At 38.9% G+C, this 24,835-nt stretch overlaps 1 protein-coding gene and 1 non-coding gene across 2 annotated transcripts in view; both read right to left on the bottom strand.

Moving 5' to 3' along the window:
* The window catches only part of LOC120538832 (serine/threonine-protein kinase 10-like), an 89,738-nt gene that overhangs the window by 2,707 nt on the left and 62,196 nt on the right, over positions 1-24,835 (bottom strand). Inside the window, exons 11-17 of the mRNA XM_039768356.1 lie at positions 21,994-22,117; positions 18,356-18,535; positions 14,793-14,922; positions 10,928-11,052; positions 8,828-9,013; positions 5,913-6,038; positions 1,762-1,875 (exon numbers count right to left, since the gene is read on the bottom strand). Coding sequence (XP_039624290.1) covers positions 1,762-1,875; positions 5,913-6,038; positions 8,828-9,013; positions 10,928-11,052; positions 14,793-14,922; positions 18,356-18,535; positions 21,994-22,117 — 985 coding nt within the window. The remainder of the gene's footprint in view (positions 1-1,761; positions 1,876-5,912; positions 6,039-8,827; positions 9,014-10,927; positions 11,053-14,792; positions 14,923-18,355; positions 18,536-21,993; positions 22,118-24,835) is intronic.
* LOC120539858 lies at positions 17,090-17,194 on the bottom strand. The gene has a single exon (XR_005635713.1). It is a non-coding gene; the product is annotated as a U6 spliceosomal RNA (small nuclear RNA).

The following is a 24,835-nucleotide window of genomic DNA, read 5'->3' as shown; positions in this document are numbered from 1 at the left end:
ACATTATACAGGGAAACTTCCTCAAACGTTTATTTCTGCCTTATTGTCTTTTGTGTCTTCACAATGCTCAGTCCTATCCTGACAGCAAAGTAGGAGTTGTTGCAGCTCTGCTGGCATGCCCATACACTCTAGAAATGTTAAAATTAGTATAACTGCCATGGAGGAAAGATGGGCATCCTGGACAGGAGGAAGGATGATTCCTTGTCCGGCCACAAGGCCATAATGGATGGACCAAGTGAACATGGGCATTCGGAGCAGTTTGTTCCCTCACACGGCATGTGGCAGTGTTCCTCAGGGCTGAACCCAGTTAGGACACCCACAAGGCATGCTGGGAATTGGACTTTGGAAATGACCTGTCAGTGTCCATAGGTGCTGCCAGAGGATGCTATTGGGGGGATGATGCCCTGCTCTTCACATGACCCTAAATTGAAATGGACTACTTGTGTGCGATACAGGAAACAGTTCCCAGGTCTAATTCAAAAGAATAATGATGTACTAAATGTAGTCTGTTATAGAATCCTCTTTGCTATCCCTGGTGAGTTTACTTGTTCACAATTGGTGATGACTGCCACTGACACTTAAGTCCAACTCTAAGATGTCATCTCACTCAGGCCTCGATGTAATAGTACTCGGAATCCCTGCTAGTCTGAATTAACCAAAAATTAGGGGATAATTGTGGCACAGTTAATAGAACTGCCTCTCAGGTTTAGAGTATTTTGTGACCGGTGTTGCTGCCAGTTAGCTGCCCATAATGGCTCTTAACTCTCTGTTAAAAAGTAAACCAATAGCAAAGAAGCTGCCCTTCAGAAACTCCCTCTTAAATAGTATTTCAATGGGAAACAAACACACTCTTACCATCCCTTTTGCAGGATTAGCTGCAGGGTTACAGGCTTACTGCGCAACATGCTTCTCACACGAGGTTTAGAACATTTAAAAGACCAGGGTGCCGGCCCACCTAATGGCTCTCTCTCCTGTCCTTTCTCACTCAGTCTGCATCTGCTCCAGTTGCTGCTTCTGAGTCGTTGAATCTGCTTGATGAGGAGAACTGTGTGTTCTTTTGACCTAGAGAGGGGAGCTGGTCTGCCATGTTTAACAGCTGCAACTTGTGTGCTGTTCTGCTGCTGACAAATCCCTTCTGAATAACGTCTTGTATTTGTACCTGCCAGGTCAGCAATAAAGATTGTGTGCCTTGGAAACCTGATCCTGTCTCCTGTGCAACTCTGTGACCCAAGTCTGACAATGTATATAATTGAAATGGTGAGATTTAACAGGTGAACTTACAGTATAGATTTACTTCTTTGGTTTTAGGAAGTTAATGAATTTATAACTAATGTTTATCTACAGTTTGAATATGGTTGGTGTGGTGGGGCAGTGACTATGGCTGGTGCTTCATGGATTTAGCATTCCTGAATTTGACTCCTGGTTATGATGTTGTCAAGGCAGTGCTTGGACCTTCTCTTCATGTCTGCCAGTTTTTTTGTTTTTGTCCCAAATCTCAATGATACACAATTTACATTAATTGGTGATGCTAAATTGGATTTGTACGGTTGTGTAAATAAGCAGATCCTTAACTCATGCCCAATAGGCATCACCACCTAGAACTCTGATGTGGATTATGTGAGCTTGAGAATGTTATGTTGTCAATTACAGCGTTTGACATACTGTAGGTTAATGCTAAGTTGTGAGCTGAAACTGTTTAGGCCAAACCCAATTCCATCTAACTGGTGTTAAATGATGTATTTAAGGCTGAGTGTTATTTACCTCCTTGCGGCTGGATAAGCGGTCTCTCCATTCTTTCAACTCCATGTTGTGCTCCTCATCTAGAGCTTTCAGTTTCCTCTTTTCAAGTTCCACCAGCATATGTAGCTTTTCATTCTGCAAGCAAAAACACAGATACTGTGTATATTTTCTGTGCTTATAACACTTTTATTCTTTTTATAACAATTGCTCTGTGTTTAGATCAATATTTTAATTCACTTTGTTGCCTTCCTGTCAACAATCAACATCATGTTAAGACATTAAAAACACCATCCTGTATAATAGCATTTTACAATTTATGCCAACTAGCTATTTCTAGGTCTATTTAATTCTAGTAAGGTGGTTGGTATCCACAGCCTATTATAGTTGCAACCCACAAAAGACACAAACTGATCCTAGCCAGGATGCCAGTCCATCACAGCAACACTCACACTCTTAGCTAAATGTTTAACATCACCAATTAACAATTAAAAATTAACTCGAAACTTCCAATTTCAATTTGCTAATTAGACTGAAATGATATCTTTAGACAGCAAGGGTAAACCACAGTACCCAAATAAAACTAAAACATATTAAAACAACTGTAATGATTAATATGATTTTAAACTTACACAAAACTTCTAGTATCTAGGCTATTGATACATCCATTTCCTGACGTTGCTTATCAAATTCAGGTCATAGGTATCCTAAACTGGCATCTTTAAGTGGAAAACAAGACCCTGCTCTGTACTCTGTGCCAGTTCATCACAGTACACAATGACTCACATGCCCATTCAGAACTAATCTACTCTCATTTGTCATTAATACATTTGGGATGTGGAGGGTCTGTGACTAATTATTCGAATTTATTAAAAATAACCTTTTAGAAAATAGTGTTTGGAGAAGAATTAAAATTTCTGTAGCATTCAAACTGTGCAAAACACAACTTACTGTATATATGTACAGATAAGCAGCACAAGCGCCAAGGAGAGCAACTCTTCAGTTTCCACTATGTTGGAATATGGTTTTATTCCTTGAAGGGTGACCAATCAGAGAATGAGATGTATTAACGAGCAGGATCCAATCAGAGAAGGGCTATGTAGTAAGCACAAACCAATCACAGTCTGTGTTTTCAGAAGTGTAGGTTTTTACCTGTGTACATTGTAACACTGAGTCAGTGTTTATATGCTCTGGAGAGCATTTTTAAAAGTCTCCATTTAAAAAACCCTGGGCAGTGTGGACACAAGAGATTAATGTCTGCATTTTTAAACAAAAATTTAGTAGTGTGGACATTGCCTAAAAGGAGGTGAAGACAGAGATATTAATGAAACTGACATGTGAGCAAGCCACCCTACAAAACAGACAAGGCTTTTCGGCCCATTTCGGTGTGCTCAGAGGGGATACAGCTTTTTTGTCTCTTTACATTATATTGTTTTCCCTTTGTTTATCCATCCCTTGTGTTCTGTGGATAATAAACAAACTGTTTTTGTATACTTCGGCAATATACAAGGTGAAGGGATTGTATTAAGAATCCCATTATTGTTACAGCATGTTCATAGGAATTTGCTAGAAATGTTCAAATTATTAAGCAAATAGATCATAGTGAATGTATCTGTCACGAATGAGACACAAGATGTCATTTAAAAAAATGAATAGGCAAGCTATAGGCAGGCAATAATGTCCCAATGTTTTGGGTACTCTTGTTAAAAATGAAAAGTTTGCCAAAGGGTCACATGTTTGAATCAATACAAGAGATGAAGAATACCATAGCTTTGTGGGCACTGCAACAAATTGTGCAACACATTGGGCCATATTGGGCCTACACTTCTTCTGTGGAGAAACACTTATCTTTGACCAGATTTTCATTGTTTAAAAACGGGACACAACTTATTAAAAACTTATAAGAGTGAATGGTGGGCTGGGGGGAATTAACCTTTCAGCTTTGTGCACATTGTTAGGTGTATATAAAATCAAAGAACTGGGGGTAAGTTAGAGTCTGCACTATGTCTGCTGCACAACATACAGTATCTTCATAAAAATGATCAGCCAGTTACAAACGGTGCATTTGCCAATATTCCAATTTTTACACGTGAAGCAAGACATGAGACCAGGGGCCTCATGTATAAATGCTGCGTACGCACAGAAACATTGCGTAAGAACTTTTCCACGTTCAAATCGCGATGTATAAAACCTACACTTGGCGTAAAGCCACGCACTTTTCCACGATACCTCATGCCTTGTCGTACACAAGTTCTCTGCTCGGTTTTGCAGACTGGCGGCACCCAGCGTCAAAGCAATGGTACTGTTCCTGTGTGATTACACCTTATTTTCCTGACGCTGCTTTATAAATACACCGAAACTAACCGCATATTGTTTATTAGTGTAATGCATCTGATTGTAATTAACTTGTAACAATATAATGGTAGAGGGAACAGCCATAGTATTCCAAATACCATAACTGCTTTAGTGTTGTTACTCAAACTGCACCTTCAAGCACACGCTGTCTCAGCCACTGCAAAATGTTTTAAAGCCTTTCCTGTACGGACCTCGCGGTTCAGAAACAGAAACGATATCATTTATAAGGTGAAATTCAGCAAAATATGTTTATTAAATTATACAGATAAAACTTTAACTTCATTTAAATAATCTATATTCTTCACGGGGAGTGTCGTTAAGGATAGAATAATTAAACATGTACTACGAAGATATTTTAATGTTCTTTAAACGTTTTGAAGAATCGGCGCTAAGCTTACAGATGGCTTAACTTCTATTACAGAGCTGATTGTGTGGCGATCGGTTACTTAGGAAAAGAAAAGCACTGACTGCAGTGACGGCTACGCCAATATATATTGAATATAAAACAGAAAGAGAAAATAACAACACAGCTAAAAACACAGCGACAAATTTCGGCAAAAGTTAAATGCTTGTGTCATGAGCACGAGGCGGCTATGCAGCCATCCACTGTGCATAAGCTACCTTACTGACGGGCGGGCGGAAGGAGCCACCGATTCTTCCTCTGCCCAGTGCCACCACAAGCCTAGAGCCTACCCTGATTGTACTGCTGCAGTAAATTATTTCATCGAAGTGAAACACATGTTTAATAACGTGCTTTGCAAAAATACATCTCAGTATTTTAGTTATTCAGAGAACTGTAATATCACGAATGTCATGGATTCTGTGTCCAGTTGGAAGAAGAGAGCCAGTTTAAAAAGCAAGTAGTGATTCACACACATAGGCACATAGAAGATCAAATACAAAACAAAGCATTTAACGTGCTACTTTAATTACGATGTGATTTGAGAAACTGGTTAATTAAACGATTTTAAGATGAAGTTTATGATGTTCTACTTTAATGACAAAATAAACTACGTGATTAAAGTGGAAATGTCGAGATTGAAGTTGACATTTCGTGCTTTTTCACCACTGTGTGCCTTTTTTTCTCTGTACCCTAATAAGCTTTCATATGACACTCAGACAGTGGGCTTACAACTCGGCTTTTCACGGCGACTTTGATATGTGACTTCTTTTTTATTTCCGGCACTGTGCAATTTATGAATGTGAGCTTTCAAGTTTCTCCAACACGCAATGTCACTCGATCAAATTCCTTTTGTTGATTATACCACGGTTTATTTGAACAAATAGTATGTTTTTCATTTGCCTCCACTTGGTATTCGCTGAAATTCTTATATTTTCCCCCGTGCTTTTCCCATTGTCTTTTCACAGAAGGCTGCGCTTAAGGGCGATTTATATTGATTTGCATATTCAAAGAGGCGTAATTCTGGGAGGATTTGGGGCGTTACATAATCCGCGTGCACGAGCGTTAGTTTTCACGCCGATCGGGATTTATGTAACGGAAGGACGTGGAAGTTGGAGTACGCACAGATTCCTGCATCTGGATTTTTCTGTGCGTAAGCACATTTCGGCTTTTGTGCTTACGCCATGTTATAGTGCGAGTTCTACGCACGGCGTTATACATGAGGCCCCAGGTCTGTCTAATCTGAATAACCAGAATCTCATGGTCCAAGGTGTCAGGGGATTTAACACCTAATGGAATAGATTATCTGTATTTGGTGGCATCTTCTTTTATTTCAAAAGATTGAATAATGTTTGGGAACAACATGCAAGACTTGAAGTATTGTTTTGACGGCTTGCATTGTTTGAATTTTAGATTTTACCTGAAGTTGCTGCAGTTCTCTGCTGTTGTTACTGCATTCCTCTTGGAGTGCTTTCATCTGTTTCTCATGGTTTTCCTGTTGACGAGATTTTTCTGCTTTCTGACGAGCTTCTTCTTCTGCCAGGAACTGTGGCACCAGAGAGAGAATATAGGACTTATGTTTTAATAAGCAGCTTCTCTACAGTACATTGTCTTAGAAAAACTGGCACCACTTTAAATGGGTTCACCCCTGAATGATGCAGAATGTTCATGGTTTGTTACTGTAGTTAATCAATTAATCCATAAATAATATAGTACATTTTGCAAGGTGTGCAAAAAGTGCTCTCCAAAGCAAAAACGAGTTCAAGTTCCATGTACTATGTGACTCATTCCATTAATGCTTCCTCTCTTATTGGCTCTTTAGCCATCCAGTATTTAGTTTTTTTTATTCTTCCTGAATGTCATGTTAGATCTGCTCTTGTCAATAAAGAGTTTCACAGATAGTGTCAAGCTCATGCAGTTTGAACAATGCTAGAATCTGGAATAAGAAACAAGCCAAACCAATGGTTTCTAACAAATGCTAATCATAATAAATCTCCTGTAAAATAATGCATTTTCAGTTTTGAAATTTTCTGAAATTTCATTACAAGAAGAAGCCCTCATTCATTACAAGAAGAAGAGAATCTAATCTAATTGAGAACTGTGGAGAGCTGAATCCTGTCATATCAGCATTGGGCACAAAGCATGGAGCATTAATGAACCACATCCACATAGGCCAAACCTTCAGTTTCCAATTAGATTTAACATGCAAGTCTTTGGGACATGGGAGGAATACTGTTACCTGGAGAAAACATCACTTAGACAGGGAGAACATGAAAACTCCACAAAGTCAGCTACCAGACATGAAAATGGACCCCAAGGTACTGGATCCATTAGGCAACAGCACAACCACTGGACCACCATGCCACCCAAATTTGATTTTAAATCATTAGAACAATCTCGACGAGAGCAGGTCATTCAGCCGAACAAAGCTTGCCAGTCCTATCCACTTACTATAATTCTTCTAAAAAAATCAAGTGGAGTTTTAAAAGTCTCTAAAGTCCTACTGTCTACTACACGACTTGCCAGCTTATTCTGAGTGTCTATGATTTTCTGTGTAATAAAAACTTCTTTGAGTTTGTGCAAAAGTTTCCCACTAAGCCCCCATGCTCTTGTTGAACTCATTTTAAAGTCACAGTCTTGATCCACTGTACTAATTACCTTAATAATTTTAAACACTTCAAACATGTCTCCTCTTAATCTTTTTTTCTTAAATTGTAAAAACACAGCTCTTTTAATCTTTCCTCATAATTCATCCCCTGTATCCCTGGAATAAGCCTAGTCGCTCTTCTCTGGACTTTTTCTAACACTGTGATGTACTTTTTGTAGCCTGGAGATCAAAACTGCACACAGTACTCCAGATGAGGCCTCACCAGTGTGTTATAAAGCTTGAGCAGAACCTCCTGCGACTTGTACTCCACGCATCAAGGCGCTATATAACCTGACATTCTGTTAGCCTTCTTAATGGCTTCTGAACACTGTTGAGAAGTCGATACCTTAGAGTCCACTATGACTCCTAAATCCTTCTCATAAGGTGTACTTTTGAATATCAGACCTACCATTGTATATTCAAACCTGACATTTGTACCTCCTACATGTAATACTTTACATCTGCTGACATTAAAGGTCTTCTGCCACAAATCTCCCCAAGCCTTTATCCTGTCCAAGCTCCAGTATAATGTTTCAGTGGATTCTAGATTATTTGTTAATCCACCTAGCTTGGCATCATCTGCAAACTTAACCAGCTTGTTACTTATATTTTTCTTAGCGTTTTCTTCAAGTATAAGAGAATATCTCAGTTATTTATACTCTGTCTAGGCTGCTTTAATGAGCAGTGTGGCCAAGTCATTAAGGTAATGGACTATACTGTATAATATAAGGTTGCTAAGTCAATTCCTGCTTCAGACAGTGTGAGTACCAGTTGTCTGTCGCATACAAGTGCTTAGGAGCATCAAAACAATGTGACCAAGGCAATAATACAGACTACAGCAACCACTAATCACCTCTTCCCTATTCTGTTACTTGTAGGGATGATGATAAAAGTTAAATTATGCATTATTATTTTGTATGCTGTTGAAAGTAATTATTCTTCTTTGTATTGATATTGAGTGTGTGTTTATGCAATAACAGTTGTCAAATGTTGTGTCTTTGTTGATCTCTGTAATAATGTCTCCTGTTTTTGTACTTAACTAATGCAAACAAATTTCCTTCTGGGAATAATAAAGTCTACATATTCCCTGCAGAACAAAGGACGACTCCTATTAATGGTCATAAAATCTCTTCTGGTGCAGTTCTGGTGGATCTGGCCTTTAAGTCTAGGGAGCTACTTAAACACCCAAAATCCCTGCCCACTTTGAACCTCGCTCATGCCAAGATCAGAACTCCATAAAGGAGTTCTTTTTGGGTTTTTGATTTACTTTTGTTTTTGTTATTAAATGGGGTACCTGGCTGGTCTTCAACCCTTTACAGAATTACACTGCGAAAATCATTTAACCTGCCAGTTGTTTTACAATAGAAAGATGGAAACAAATAGATTTTAAGCTGCTTTCAATTAAAGTGTTCATCAAATAAATAAATACGTACAATAGAAATGAATGGAATTGGGTCTAGTGGTTAGGAAAATGACTATTCCATTTTGGTTTCTCTGTCTGTCTTTCTACCCACGCAAGGAAATCAACAGAAAGATATATAAAATGCGCATGAGCACTCGTAACAAAGGTTTTCCAATGAGTCTGACGAGTTTGTTTCTTTGCCATCTCACTTCTCAGAAAGGTATATCTTACAGTAAAAGCAAAACATGAAGCGCAGTCCTCAGAATTCAACTCACTAATCCCATACCTTTGCAATGCGCTGTCTTTGCTCTGTACTGCTGACTCCTTGAATTTTCAGGCTCTCCTTGAAAAGGGCCAGTCGAGCTTTGGCATCATAGCGCTGGTTCTTTGGCAGTCGTGAACGCTCCTGTGCTTGTTGAGTACGCAGCTCATCCACCAGGAACTGATGGTAACGATTTGTCCGTTCCTTCTCCTGTGATATGTAGGGATAATGATGAGTGTCAGTGTTATAAATAGATTTTTACCTTTAATAAGACAAGAATTTTAACAGTCTTGGACAGCTGATGTTGTGTTTCTCCATCATTAAAGTGTTATAGACACTAACAGAAATAAAGGTGCTAAGTAAAAAAATAATAATAAAATTATAATCATATAAAGATGAACACTTGCTGCTAGGCTGTTTATTCAGTTTCTTAACTTGCCGTTACTCCAGCTGCACAAATACTGGAAACATGAGCAACTGAGGGTATTTAGTGCACTCTAGTAAACCATATTTTTAGCCTTTATTCTTCAAAATGGTTTTAAAACTGTTTAAAGTCACACACTTATGCACAACACACAACAGCAGTGTTGATGATCACCATTTATTCCAAACGGCATGAGGCAACCGGCCTGTATTGCATGCTGCTTAGGTAGTGAATCTTACTTAAGTCTGAGCAACTTGATGCCCAGATCTTTAAAGTATAGGATGACTGTTTGTTTTACTCTAATTGATCCATTGGGTAACGAAACATTGCTCATTAGACGCATAACCATACTGTTGTGATTTGGAGTCCCAAACATAACAAAAAGGGAGTGAGGCCTCCTAAATTGACCCACAAAAGTCTTTAGTGGCGAGGCCAGGACTTGTTTGCCTGCCTGGAAAAGCCTCACCCTAGTGGGGCTTAATCCCAATTCCAGTAATCAGTGGCCAAAAGGGATTTTAGCATCAAAATAAACTTTAAGCGTCCCAAAAATATTTCAAAAAGCCCCATAAGTAAGAGGGCAACCATAAACCTCAGCTTGTGAACAATGATTTATTAACAAAAAAGAGAAAAATACAAGGTAATTCTCAAACGAGCAAAACAGATAAAAAAGAATCACTTAAAAGGCAACCCTAAATAAACAAAGTCCTAATATGAAATCCAGAAAAATCGAATCCTTAAGAGAGAGTAAAAAAAAATCAGAAAACACAAGTAACAATAGTCAAAATTGCAAAGATAATGAAATGCTTGGCTACTGAATCTTCTTCAGCTTCTTTTTTATTGTCAGTTATTACATTCTGTGGTTCATTACTGCCATCTTCTGTACTGGAGGAGTTAATGCTCTCTGTATCCTTTTATATAATTCTGGCAATTTAACACTTTATCATTTATCTCTATTCTTTTATTAGATCTTTCTAATATATTTTTTAAACTTATGTATTGGAAACTTAAAGAAGTTAACTACCTTTTCAGCCAGGCTGCTTCTATTTCATATTTGTTTCACTGTAATAAAACATATACAACTGATTTTGCTGCTAAACATTCCTTACAATTCCCATCTGGTATTTTCCCAATTAATTAATTTTAGATTGACTTTTAAGCCACATTGACCTATTCTTGATCTTTTTAAAACAATGCCATCCCTTCTGTGCTGGTCTGTAAAGATATTCCAGTAAACTGAATTTTGAATCTGGAATAGATCATGAGCTGTATTTTCCAATTCCACCTTTCTTCTTTCTGTAATTTTGGGTACTTAAGCCTGCTTTTGGTTCAAATATAAAGCCAGAAGAAGGACTCAGCAGCTATGATATCAGGGTGGCTTTCACCTCTTGGGAAACCATCCAAAGGGTGTTTAAATATAGAGTACACCAATACATAATCATATATGCAATAAAAAACAATAAAGACATGAGAATAATAACTCAAAACTAATAATGAGGCATAAAATACACATAACTCAACCCCAATATGTGACACATCTAGGGGGCTGGGGTGGGAGGAAGATCACCTGTTGTATAGATTGTTTTAGCATGGGAACACAAGCAGGTTATGTTGCATATATAAACAATGGCATAGAGTGAAACATTTATGGAATCATGGCACAGGATAAAATTTGCTCAGACATACCAGGATGCCTTCCTCACCTTTGTATGCTTCTTCAGTAGCTGTTGCCTCTGGAGGGAAAATTGCTCCTTCTCTTGTTGCTTGAACAAATGGTACTTCTCCTGCAGGTGGCGCTGTTCCAGTTCCCAGATCACAGATTCTCGTGCTACGGAGAAAAAGGATATGATAACAAATAAGAATCTGGTAAGTTAAGATTTTCACCTATCTTGGTAGGTCCTAGTGGGAACATCTGTCTAGTGCCAGATGTAATTTAGAAGACCCTAAATTATTTGAGGTATGTGTTCATCATGTTCCATTTAGTATGTGGTGTTATGTTCATCATTTGTGTTGCATTTATTGTTTGTTGTTGGTACAGTATTGTATTTCTTGTCTGAGGGAGACATTCAAGCATGAATTTCAATGTACCATGTCCAATAAGGATGAACCTGAAACATTTTATTTTGGTACAGAGACTGACTTGATGGCATTACACAACTCCTGCAGATGCTCCAGCTACTCATTCATGTTGCAAACCTCCCATTCCACCTCATTCCAGAGGCACTTTATTGAACTGAGATTTAAGTATTGTGCAGGCCATTTGTGTAAACTGAAGCCACTGTCAAATTTGGAACAAGTTTTAGATGATGTCTGTTTTGTGATATGGTGCATTATCATGCAGGTATCCATTTTAAAAATGATAGATGGTGGCCATAAAAGGGAAAGCAATATTAGAAGCACCATATTTGAGCATTTCTAGGATTTCTGTTACCTTGAACAAGTCTGACCATTATCCTCTTTCATTACTAAGATGTTTTTATCACTTGCTGAATGTTTCCAGTTTATTGCACCATTCTTTGTAAAACCCTAGAGTGCATGTAATTCCCAGGACAGCAGATATTTCTATGATTTTGAACCTGCACATCTTATACTAGCAACAATTCCTCCATGGTCAAAATTGCTTAGATTAGCTGTCTAAAACTAACCCTCTTTACTGTATCTGCATGCTACATACTGTATATTGAGTTGCAGTCACCTGAATGTCTGTTTGGAAGAGTAGACTGTGTTCAAGTGTAAGTCTACTAGTATGGTGACCATTGTGTGCCAGGTCTTGATATATTGCACTTGTATTAAAACCAGTTTGTATACCATACAGTAGTGTTTCCCAAACCAAGACCTGTAGCACCACTCTAGATTTTGTTGTTTGTTCCAACCAGTTTATGAAAAAATTACTAATTACTCCCTGTTGGTAAGATGAACCTCCAACTAGAAAACAAAAGACCCTTGAAGACAATGCCAACTCGAATGTCCTATAGAGTAAACACATACAAAATCTTTCCCAAATTCTGCAAAAAAAGTAAATTCAGATCATGAATTTCTGAATTATTTTATGAAATGTAAAAATAACATAATTTGTTCAATTTTATTAGGAACTTGGTTACAGGCTGGAGTTGGATTCTGATTAATAAGGCAGTTGGATGAAAATACATTCAGGGTTTATCTTCAAGTACAGGGCTACTGGCTCACTTTTTTCAGTCTCTATCTTCCTTGATTAAAGTAAATCAGGCACAAGCTATGTTGATATATGCCGATCTGTCAGAGCAGGAAGAAGAGGACCAGTACTGTAGTGCTGCCTTCAGAAGAGGGCAGTATGTGGCTTTAACCAGGCAGCCCATTTAAATTGTCAACTAGCAGAGTTGTCTTAGAAAATATGACTATTCAAAGACTGGAAGGTGGTGAAAGTCTATCTAAGAGGCCACCAGAGGGCACTGTGGCCTGAAGGCCCTGGAAATTGTTTAAAAACGTACTGATCTCCAGCAATGATTCAGCAACGGGATTTAAAGTCATCTCACAGCCAGAGCTTACTTATCATGCAAAAAGTGTAATAATATGATAAAAATAGGTACCGTACTTAAAAAATACTTTAGAACTTACAACAAGTTAAAACTAGCATTAAAAAAATCTCAGAAACTGACTGGTATGCAACCTGGGAGAGTACAGGCGGGCTGAGATGAAAGGCCATTAACAGGCTAGTATAGCCTGAAATAGAAGTGATAAGTAAAATGTATGACAAACCGCCCCCCCACCAGGAGGAAAGCATGGGGCGATGTGGGTTGAGTTGTGCTGAAATAAGATGGGAATGAAGTAGGGAGTCACCTCGATATCCCATTGGTCCGAAAGGTACATCAAGGAAGTTGGACTGAGATAAATACAGATGTCACTCTCTCTTTCTTAGCAGCCATATTCAGACAGGCCATGTTGCCTGTCATTCCATCCAAAGATCAAGTAGGACCTGAGACTAATAAGACAGACAGCCACCTGATAGCCTATTACAAAGCTGTATTATTTTAACCAGCACTGACATTTGTATTCTGTTCATATTTTGGGTATCCTCTTTAATAAAACCCATATGTGCATCCAGGTGTCCGTGTGTGTGTCTTCTGGTGAAGTGTGCATGCACGGAGCCACACGACACGTGTTTAGTCTCTTCCTGTGTATTCCCTGTGTGTGCAGAGAGAGAGACACACACAGGTGCGTGCATGAGAGACACACACACACATACACACAGGCGTGCGAGAGACAGACACACACACAGGCGCGCACGAGACAGACACACACACACAGGCGCGAGGGAGACACACATACACACACACACACGAGAGAGACAGACAGACACACGCAGGCCCGCGAGAGAGACACACACACACAGGCGCGCGTGCATTGTTGCAATGTTACTTTTCCTGGTTGTTTATTAAATTACAGATTTTTCAAATGTTTGTTTTTTTCCCTGTGCTTAAAACTCATTAAAAAAAGTGTTTTTAGCGAGTGGTTCGTAGCGCTATAGCGTGAACTCTTGCAGTGTTAGTTTTCTCTGTTGTTCAAGGTTTTCTCAGTGTTATTCATGTTTTTACATTTAGTTTAGTACTATATTTGTGCTTAAAAACTTAAAAAATATATATTTACATACAGTTCATAAGGTCTGGAACGGATTAATTGTATTTAAATACAATCCTATGGGGGAAATTACTTCGGTTCAGGACCAAATCAGGTTACAACCAGAGTTTTGGAATGAATTATGGTCGTGAACCGAGGTTCCACTGTATTACTGTCAGACAAAATTACAGGCATTTTCCGGAAATACAAACCAGTATTACTGGGAGAGAAAATTAAAGGCACACAATACAGTGACGCATATTACAGCCACATACAAGGTCCTTTGTCATTTAATATAGACTGTTCCTACTAATGTTTATGCACTACTGTTCTAGTGCCCATTATTGTAACAGGCTTAATGTCTAGTATTATCTATAATGCATTTGTCTTTTGCTTGTTCTGGTACTCTGTCTAATTGCTTAAGGTTATAGACTATAAACAAAAGAGGGAAGTGTTAACTACAGAAGCAGTCAGCCCTGACATGGTGGTAAGAGTGTGGGATCTGGGACATTTTGTGAAGGTCTAATGTAATAAAGAGTATAAAGGGGAATATTATCACAACAGAACTCTAACACAACAATTTACTAGTGAATGTAGAGTTTGGGACAAACACTAGACTAGTAGAAGTAGGGGGGATCGAACGATAGTGAGATGGGAGACAAGTCATGTTCATCCGTCCTTGATTTATTTTGTATGTTATCTTTCTTCATTCTGAGAAAGGGGCCACTGAATGAACACCCACTCCTTTAAAGTGAAAACTACTGTAGTTTGTCATGATAGAGATTTTTAGGAGTAGTGGGATGGATCAGTGATCATCAATATGTTCACACCACTCTTTTTTCCACCTAAGGGTTATACTGTTTAGTAGATGTAACTTGTGAACCGGTTTGTTTGCTGCTAATTGGCTTTTTATAAAGTAACTACAGTGCTGAATTTTGTGGAGATTCCTTTTTCAAGGTCCCATACTAGAAATACCTCTTTTAAGCTGCTGAATCTTTGTTAAAGTCTCCCATTCATGGGCTGCAACCTTCTTCTTGTACTCCTTCACTGCTTTTTGCAAAGCCTCATTCAGCTCCTGTTGCTGCCTCTGGAGGAATGTCTGCTCCTGGTGAGGGAGAAAACTAGTATTAGAAGAACCATCAATAATTTTGCAGATTAGAGGTGCCTACACAACCATCAATTTCACCTTATTAGGTAACAACCAGGTTGTCTCAATATGTCATCCTAAAGCTCACTTGCAACGGAGCTGCTAGTTTTAATGCCACAGTCACTTTTAACTGTAATGGCCCTCCTGTTACACTAAATTTTAATATTTGGGTTCTGAAAATGGCTGTGTGGTTCTGAAAGAGGCCAATGAGAATGAAGGTTATGCTTTATTGCAGGTGAAGCATGGTAGATGGCAACCCAAATCAACTCCAGTCCTGTATAGCTGGTTAAGGAGCACAAATGTTCGAAACTGAAGACTGGAATTCCTCATCTGCTGAGCCACACTAAACAGAGTATCAGAAGTTCACAAAACCATTTTACTGGCTATCAACAATCCAATGATGGCAAAAGGAAATCGTATGGTGTGTGTTTTCATAGCATACATTGAATTACTTAATAAAAGCAGAATACTGCTTGAAAGCCAGAGAATATTCTGAACATCAGTAATAATCAGGTGGCCACCATGGAAATAAGTGCAAATAAATGCTAAAGGGCTTTTGAATAAGTTCATGCTCCATGCCATAAGACTTGAAAAATTCTGGAATTCAAGAAGAGTTCCACCATCTTGAGTAGTCTGTTTTTAGAGTCTTGTGTCTGCTACTGCATTTATTTTTCTTTTAATGAGTTTATAACTTGCCTTTCCTTTGAAATAGAATTTCATTGAATTACTGTGTTGTTGTTCTGCAGGAGTCAGTATGGACAGCAGTAGGCATAAGTAATACATACTAATATTGGGCTGAAATTCACTCTTTTGAAGTCAAAAAAGACTGCAAAACTAAGATAAGTAAAGTTCTTGGCAGGCTGGCAATATTTTCAGTTATCACACAGCCTGCAGTGCATTGGTTTGAGCTGTTGCTGGGCGGAACATCTGCGCTTTGGGTGATCACTTAGACTCTCATACGCAGCATGGCAGCCTGCCAGACTTATTATGTAATTTGCTCCATGTTAGCTTAATGCACTATATAATTCCAGTCAATAAGTGTGATGATGGATTTAGTGCAGCTTGTACAGAGCTAGGCTCTCTAGACCTGGAAACATTGTTTGAGCCACAAGTGCAGGATGGGATGTCTATGCCTGTTTATTATGAACATGTTTGCCAGTTTCATACTTTTTTCTTCCCAAAAGATAGTAATGTGGTAACTGCAATATTCTGAGCAAATCTAAAAGAAAGCCATCACATTTCTCTACTAGTTTGAAGAATATTTCCTTCATTTTGCATCAGATTTGACTATATTCCCCCATACATTTTCTGAATACAGTGTTGAGGAATAGGTCAAGGTTTATCCCAGCAGCTCCAGGAATAAGGAGTGAGTGACAGTCCATCATAGGTGACACTCGTTTACAAAAACTTATGTAAGGCCAATTTAGAGTTCTCATTTATCTGTTTAATCTCATTTTACTGTTACGTAGCACACTTAACTCTTACTTAACCATAACTCAATCCTGTGTCTTATGGGTCTTTTTGGACCCAATTCTAACATCTCCTGTTACGTGGTGTCACACTCATGTGCACTGGGGGCACCTTAAAGACTCAGATAATGGTTATTTCCAACTGAAACACAAGAGGGCACTGTTAACTAACACCTTATGTCTGCAACCCTCTGCAGAGTGGCTGTAACATCCTTGACGTCACTTCGGGTGTCCGTCTGCCTGAACCCACCTCTTCCTGCCTGAAGTCCTTATTAACAAGAGCTCTGCCACCTTGAGTAGTCTGTTTGTGAAGACTTACATCTGCTATGATGTTTTTCCTTTTCTTTTAATTCATTTATAACTCGAGTTTTCTTTTAATCATATGGGGTTTGCCTACAGGTGCCCCAACTCCTCACAGCTGTCTGTGTTCTTTTTTATAGTGGATATTAAATATCCAACCCTAGTTTATAATTATTACTAATTTTTGGCTGACACCTTTGTATGACATTGTTGTTACATTGCTTACATTTCTTTTGCTGTTCCAATTGGAACAGAGGCCAGGTGAAGTGAGTTAGTCATGGCAACCCAGTGTCAGCAGCGGGATTTAAATTCACATCCTCAGTGAGGTCTGAAGTCCAAACGTACTTCCTGTCTGAACAAAGAGGAGCACTTTCACAGTTTTGTATATCATTCTTGCATCAGGGGTCATGCTAATTTTCTCAGTATCTCTCCAGCTTTAGTGTTTGAACTGCTTGTTTATCTGACCATCTTAACTTGTAGTACCAATTATACTAACTTTCAGAAAAGATGATTTGTAGAATGTTTTTATGGGTTGTGAACATATGAAGTACCTTATATACAGTTGAATTTCTTTGTGGCAGTGAGGCAAGTGAAGATTCAAGATTGGTTATTTGTCACATACACGATTATACAAGTACAACACATAGTGAAATGTGCCCTGAATCGGCCATGAGACCGTGTAATGAAGTTAACAAACACATATATTAGATTTAATTTAATTTAATTTAATTTAAAAGGGTAGAACAGAGATGATACAATATATAGAAAAAGTACATATCCATATAAGATTTACAACTATAAACAATCCCTGGACAGCTTGCAAATTTAATAAAATAGAATATCTATGTACTGTAAGTGTAGTGTGCTAGTTTGCTTGTTAATGTTAATAGTCTTAAGTGACATGGTGGCAACTGATCTAAAAGAATTTCTTTAGCATAAATACAGATCAAATCATAACAAAATAGGTAAAAGTATCACAAAATCTGTATTAAAAAAATTACCAAATGGCAAATTCATAAATAGCATTGAAACAATAATGTCAGTCACAAAGGTAGGAAGGCAAAATGCTTGAGCACCTTCCTTTATATTTGTTTCATATCTATGCTATGTGACTTCTACATATTAAACTATATAAAAAAGGTAGGTGTCAGAAGTAAGCAAGGAAGGAAATAACAGACATAGATATTAAGTGGTTTGGAGGAATCAGAATTCATTGTGTCCATAAAGATAACTAAATCTGAGAGTTTCAGGGTTTGGGTGCTATATGTTTCAACTCCATTCCATTGAAGTTTATTTAATGCTAGAATTGATCTGACAGGTTAGATTAGGGTGCTAATTTTCTAGAAAGAAGGAATGACACCTTATAATTTTTGTGGCAAGGTAGGTGACTCTCTTTATTGTACAGAATATTTATAAAACATTTAAGACAACCCAGACTTGATTCTTAGTAAGGTAAATTTTAGCAGTGTCTTATTTCAAGAGATATTTAATTGTAAATCAATATGAGACACAAACTGTATCGTTATTACATACAAGCACACTACAATTATTTACATTTCACTTTTTTTCTAACTTGCACAATGCTGACTTTTGAAAATCTTGTTTAAATGACTTTAACAAACCTCTTTAGAGTTGGCCTTGAAGCCCTGAACATGGCGGGTGTATTCTTTCTCTTGGATCGATTTGAGCCGACGGGCCTCATCTCGCAGCCTTACAGTATGCTCTTGCTCCAGGCGTTCAATGGTCTGCCGGAAACTTTGCTCCACCTTCTCAATTTCATGGTCATAGTATTGCTTCTTACTCTGTCCCATTAGAAAGAGTGACACCATAGTTATAACATGAAGAGCAAGGAGAACCTGCACCACTGTTTACAAGATTAGTGGAGTGATCAGTAGCATCACAGAAAGTGCACTTACGGTGAAGGAGCTCAAGAACTAAGGGACACAAAATGGACAAGGCCAGAGAAAACCTCTAGCAGGAATGCTAGCCAAGAAAATTATGTTTGAATACCCAGATGAGGAGAGGAAAAGCAAAGTGTAACAGACCCAACAGTGTTACTGTGAAAGTGAACACCAGGAAAAAGTTCAAAACATGAGAGAGACGGCATTGTGGCAGACCACACTCACCTATCAACAACACAAGGAAGTCCATAATGAATCAGAGAAAAGACAATAAAAACACAAAGAAATCAGGTACTTAAGTAAGCTGAGAAGTCAAATGAATAAGCAGCCCTGTCTGAAAATCTCAAGGCTTGTGCTGCGAAGGAAAAATACTGATAGCTGCAGTGTTGTGTCATCCAACATTACACTGGTACTGTAAGTGCTGTGCAGAGTGGATGCAGAACCTCTGCATTTTTACCAGTTGATTCTGGGGTCTATCAGGGGTGTGTTGTTGCTCCTACTCTGTTGGGCAAGGTCGTGAGGTCCAGTGGCTGTGGGACATCTGTTTGCAAAGAAAGATTCACGGATCTTGACTTTGCCGACAATGCTGTGATCTTTGTGGTGTCCATGGTGGCTCTGATTGGGGCTTTTGAGAGACTAAGCGAGGAGTCTGAGTGTCTGGACTTGCCAGTGTCCTGGATTAAAACCAAGGTCCAGGCCTTTAATGACCCCTTGGGCACAGCAATCAGCAATGTGTCTGTCTGCGGAGAGAGTGCCGACGGCATCAAGAGGCTTACTTACCTTGGCCGTGACATTCATGTCTCTGGTGAAACTTCCTATGAAGTCAGTAGATGGAGGGGTCATGAGGTCACTGGAAAGTTGTGTTGGTACTCCCAATATCTTTGGAAAAGGACAAAGGTCCAAGTCTTTAAAGTCCTGGTGCTTCCTGTTTTGCTATATGGCTGTGAGACATGAACACTATCCAATGACCTGAGATGAAAACTGGACTCCTTTGGAACTGTGTGTCTTCAAAGAATCCTTGGGTACCGCTGCTTTGACTTTCCATCAAATGAGTGGTTGCTCATGGAGTCCCAAATGAGGTGCATTACTTGCATTGTGAGGAAGCGTCAGTTACAGCACTTTGGCCATGTGGTGTGATTCCCAGACGGGGATCCAGCTCACAGGATTCTCACTGTTGAGGACCTGAGTGGCTGGAACAGGCCAAGGGGATGCCCACATAACACCTGTCTATGGCAAATAGAGGGTCATTTCCGGAAGGTTGGGACTGGACTGTGTGTCTGCCTGGGGGCTTGCCAACCAGAATCCCGAGCTGTTTAGTCATGTGGCGGGTGCGGCAACATGCTGTACCTGTGCATGCTCACCGACCGGACCTAACCTGACCTGACCTGTATCCATATACCGTACACCCCCAAAATTCACGGGGGTTATGTTCCTAGAGCACCCGCGAATTGTGAAAAACCGCTACTTTTGGATGTGGTTAAAAAATGCCTTTTAAATGGCTATTTTTATAGTTTAAACCCTAAATACAGTATGCCCCTAAAGCACTTTAATTTCGTTGCTTAATACATTAATACATTACCTAAAAAATGACCTTAATACATTACCTAAAAACAGAATGTAAAGGTAAACCCGTATGCTGTACAGTACTGTACTGCTATGTCTCCTGCGGTGCTAAATGTAAAATACTAATGTTACCGCTATACATACTGTAATTCATGCAAGCGCGTTTTCTTTGGTATGCGCTATCGTTTTCTTTGTTATAAGTAGAGTAAATACATAATAATTTCATTTAATTAAAATACAGTAAAATGTACGGTTACTCACCAATGATGAATGATATTGATGATGATGATGAAGTCCTTAGGTGGCGCCCCTTTTTCAGGTGCTTCAGGAGGAGTCGTATCTTTGGACGGGTCTTCTTCTGCTGAGGTTTCGTGCTGGCTTTTCTTTATAGGTTTCAGGAACATTGTGATGGGAAGTTGCTACAGTTTCTTCTGTAGCGAACTGCTGGTACAATTTCCATGCTTTCCAATGGATGATGTTACCATCCAAGGGGGTGTTTTTCTTCCTGCAGTCAGTGATCCACAATGCTAAGGCAGATTCCATCCTGACGATATTTTTATCCCTAACGGTCGTAACCTTTTTGGTACTATAACAGAAACGTATAGATACGGTACTCTGGATTGCTGCCTCGTTCTTCTTTATGTAGCGTACAGTGCTTTGATTAATGCCATAGTGGCATGCTACTGCAGCATAACTTTTTAGTTCCTGGAGCAAATCCAGTAGTTGAATCTTCTCCTGGAGTGTTTTAAACTGCTTCTGGCGCTTAAGCTCAGAGCCAGAAGCCTTAGAAGGCGCAGGGCGTTTCGGCGACATCTTGTGCATTTAAGAATAACAAAATGGAAAACACGAGGACACTCAGCTGGAGTTGCGTCACAGGGCAACACTCAATTAGGAGCAAGGAGAAATGAATAACGCTCTCGGATTGGCTACTTTCACCATCCCAAACCGTGTTTCTCTCAGAGGTTGTTTCCTGTTCTCTCTACAGGACAGTATTGCCATGAAAAAAGCCATAAAAATTGCTTAGGATATTTGGGCTTTCTGCTAACAATTAATAGTTAGGATCTAAGGAAAAATCTGCGAATGACTGAGTCTGCGAACCCTGAACCATGACTTTGCGAGGGTCTACTGTAGTCAAAAAGCACCAAGCATTACAAAGAACCAAGGATTTGGTTTCCCACAAACTTATTCATAAGTAGGACAAAAACATGGCTGAAACTTTCTTTGCACGTTGTGGAAGAGTTAGAAAAGTCCCCAGATCATGACCATCAGAAATGCCTGGTGCACACCACTGTAGGGTCTGGTGTGAGTGTACTAGATGTTTAAACCTGGCCAATCTGCTAGTTTCCATGTAAATGTAACACTTATCTCCAGGTGCAATAGTGCAATATAATAAATAAATAAATAAATAAATAAATAAATAAATAAATAAATAAATAAATAAATAAATAAGGCTTTTTATGGTTCCTTTGTAAATCACCCACTAAGGGTGCTCACTATGAAAGATGCCACATGAGGTACCGTTTAAAAACAGAGAAACAGGAAATATCAAAATAGAAAAAAAAGACTTATGTTCATTGCAAATGCTTACATTTTCTGTCAAATATATTAACCACTAAGTCACAAAGCCTACAAAAAGACGAAATTAAAAATAAAAGGAGGATCAAGGAACGAGAAAGCCTGTCAGAGTCAAAAGTGAAGACCTCCAGAGTAATGGCTACCAAGCAGAAATATTCAGAATATGAGTGCACTGAACAGTGGCAAGTTTATGCCTTCTGTGCCAGTAGAGTGGACCTTACCGTCATCTCTTGCTCAATGTGCCGGATCATCTGCTCCCGTTGTTGCTGCATGCGTTGTTCCATTTGTGACTGCTCTCGCTGCTCCTCTTTCTGCATCATTCGAAGCTCACGTAACTCCTGCCGTCTGATGAGATGATTATAAAGAATCATTCATACAGTAAAGTAGAAGTTTTTAAAGATTCTGCAGGTAAATTTATCATAAAATTTTGAGCTTAAATTATATGTATTTAAAGTTAACTTCTTGTTATTTAATATGGGTAGTATGGTGGCACACTGCCACCTTACAGCTTTAGCGTTCTGGTTTGAATCCCAGCGCAGTAACTTTCTTTGTGGAGATAGCATGTTCTCCTTGTGTGCATGTCGTGTCTTCTCTGAGCACTCTACTTTCCTCTCACATCCTGAAAATTGTGTGTTATGTTAATTGGATTGGAAATATTTTGTGTGGCTGTTTAAGAAGCGTAGTGCACAGTTCTACTAGGTCATGAAGGAAAGCTTCAAAGTGAAACACATTAGTGAATGATTAAGCATAGCCAGCAAGGATACATGTGTGTGTGCTCTGCCACACTTACACGTATGTACAATGGAAACTTCTGTGTGCTTTGCAACTCTTCAAATGTGATGCTAAGTTATATACATTATATCCCAAACATCTCATCTTTAGTAGTAAAAGAACAGTTAAGGAGGAGGTCAAGTTCATCAGGAATAGTAAAGGGGAATTAAAAGATACAGACAATGAAATAGCAGATGCCCTAAACTTACATTTTTCTGAGGTGTTTACAAGTGAGCAAGTGGATAACCTGCCAGAGGTAAACGCAACTACTAAGGAGGTACTGAGGGATTTGGAAATTGTAGAGGGAGAAGTGCTGCTCAGATTAAATAAGATAAAATCAAACAAATCACCAGGCCCAGATAATATTTATCCTCGTGTTCTTAAGGAGGCTAGTGAGTACATATATAAACCCTTGACACACATTTTTAGGAAGTCACTGTGCACTGGAGAGATTCCAAAGGACTGGAAAATGGCAAATATCATCCCATTATATAAAAAGGGTGACAGGGCAGATCCAAGCAACTATAGGCCAGTAAGCTTAACAAGCATCACAGGAAAATTAATGGAAGGAATTATTAAGGATAAGATTGAGCAACACATGACAAGGACAGGAGTTATTCTGAACAGTCAGCATGGGTTCAGAAGGGGGAGGTCGTGTTTTACTAACATGTTGGAATTCTATGAGGAGGCAACAAAAGGATACGATCAAAGTGGAGCTTATGATATTATTTATCTGGACTTTCAGAAAGCATTTGATAAGGTGCCACATGAGAGGTTGGGCATCAAGTTAAAAGAAGTGGGAATTCAGGGTGATGTTTTTAGATGGGTGCAGAATTGGCTCAGACACAGGAAGCAGAGGGTGATGGTGCGAGGAACCTCATCAGAACTGGCCGATGTTAAGAGTGGTGTTCCACAGGGGTCAGTGCTAGGGCGCTGCTATTTTTAATATATATAAATGATTTAGATAGGAATATAAGTAACAAGCTGGTTAAGTTTGCAGATGATACCAAGATAGGTGGATTAGCAGATAATTTGGAATCCGTTATATCATTACAGAAGGACTTGGATAGCATACAGGCTTGGGCAGATTTGTGGCAGATGAAATTTAATGTCAGTAAATGTAAAGTATTACACATAGGAAGTAAAAATATTAGGTTTGAATACACAATGGGCGGTCGAAAAATCGAGAGTACACCTTATGAGAAGGATTTAGGAGTCATAGTGGACTCCAAGCTATCAACTTCCAGACAGTGTTCAGAAGCCATTAAGAAGGCTAACAGAATGTTAGGTTATATAGCACGATCTGTGGAGTACAAGTCCAAGGAGGTTATGCTCAACCTTTATAATGCACTGGTGAGGCCTCATCTTGAGTACTGTGTGCAGTTTTGGTCTCCAGGCTACAAAAAGGACATAGCAGCACTAGAAAAGGTCCAGAGAAGAGCGACTAGGCTGATTCCAGGTCTACAGGGGTTGAATTATGAGGAAAGATTAAAAGAGCTGGGCCTTTACAGTTTAAGCAAAAGAAGATTAAGAGGTGACATGATTGAAGTGTTTAAAATTATGAAGGGAATTAGTACAGTGGATCGAGACTTGTATTTTAAAATGAGCTCATCAAGAACACGGGGACACAGTTGGAAACTTGTTAAGGGTAAATTTCGCACAAACATTAGGAAGTTTTTCTTTACACAAAGAACGATAGACACTTGGAATAAGTTACCAAGTAGTGTGGTAGACAGTAAGACGTTAGGGACTTTCAAAACTCGACTTGATGTTTTCTTGGAGGAAGCAAGTGGATAGGACTGGCGAGCTTTGTTGGGCTGAATGGCCTGTTCTCGTCTAGATTGTTCTAATTCTAATTCTAATTCTAACATTCATCCATCCTCTACCAAACCCATAAGGTTTGTACATGACTATGTTTTACCTACACTTACTGTATATATTGAAAAAAATATTAATGCTTAATTCTAAGATAAACTGGAACCTGCAAAAGCATTTAACTGTGTATTTTATCTCCACCCATCCTTTCATTTTTTTTACTGTGGGGAACCTTAATCTATAACAATAGCCTTGGGCACAAGGCAGAAAACAGACCTTGATGGCTGTTAATCCTAGACAACAGTCAAACTCTCAAAGCTAATTCTCACCATATTTCTATTAGTCTATTGCACATCCCTTTAAGATGTTGAAGAAGGTCAGAGTACTTTGAGAAAACCATGCTGACTCAGAGACAATGTGCAGATTCCACTGATATTAACTAATTTGGGGTTTTACAGCTCTGAGCCAGCTTAACTA

This window comes from Polypterus senegalus, chromosome 11 (genome assembly GCF_016835505.1).
Source record: "Polypterus senegalus isolate Bchr_013 chromosome 11, ASM1683550v1, whole genome shotgun sequence".
NCBI classification, from domain to species: domain Eukaryota; kingdom Metazoa; phylum Chordata; class Cladistia; order Polypteriformes; family Polypteridae; genus Polypterus; species Polypterus senegalus.
Note: the sequence above shows the minus strand (reverse complement) of the source record. Positions and strands in the feature narration are given on the sequence as shown.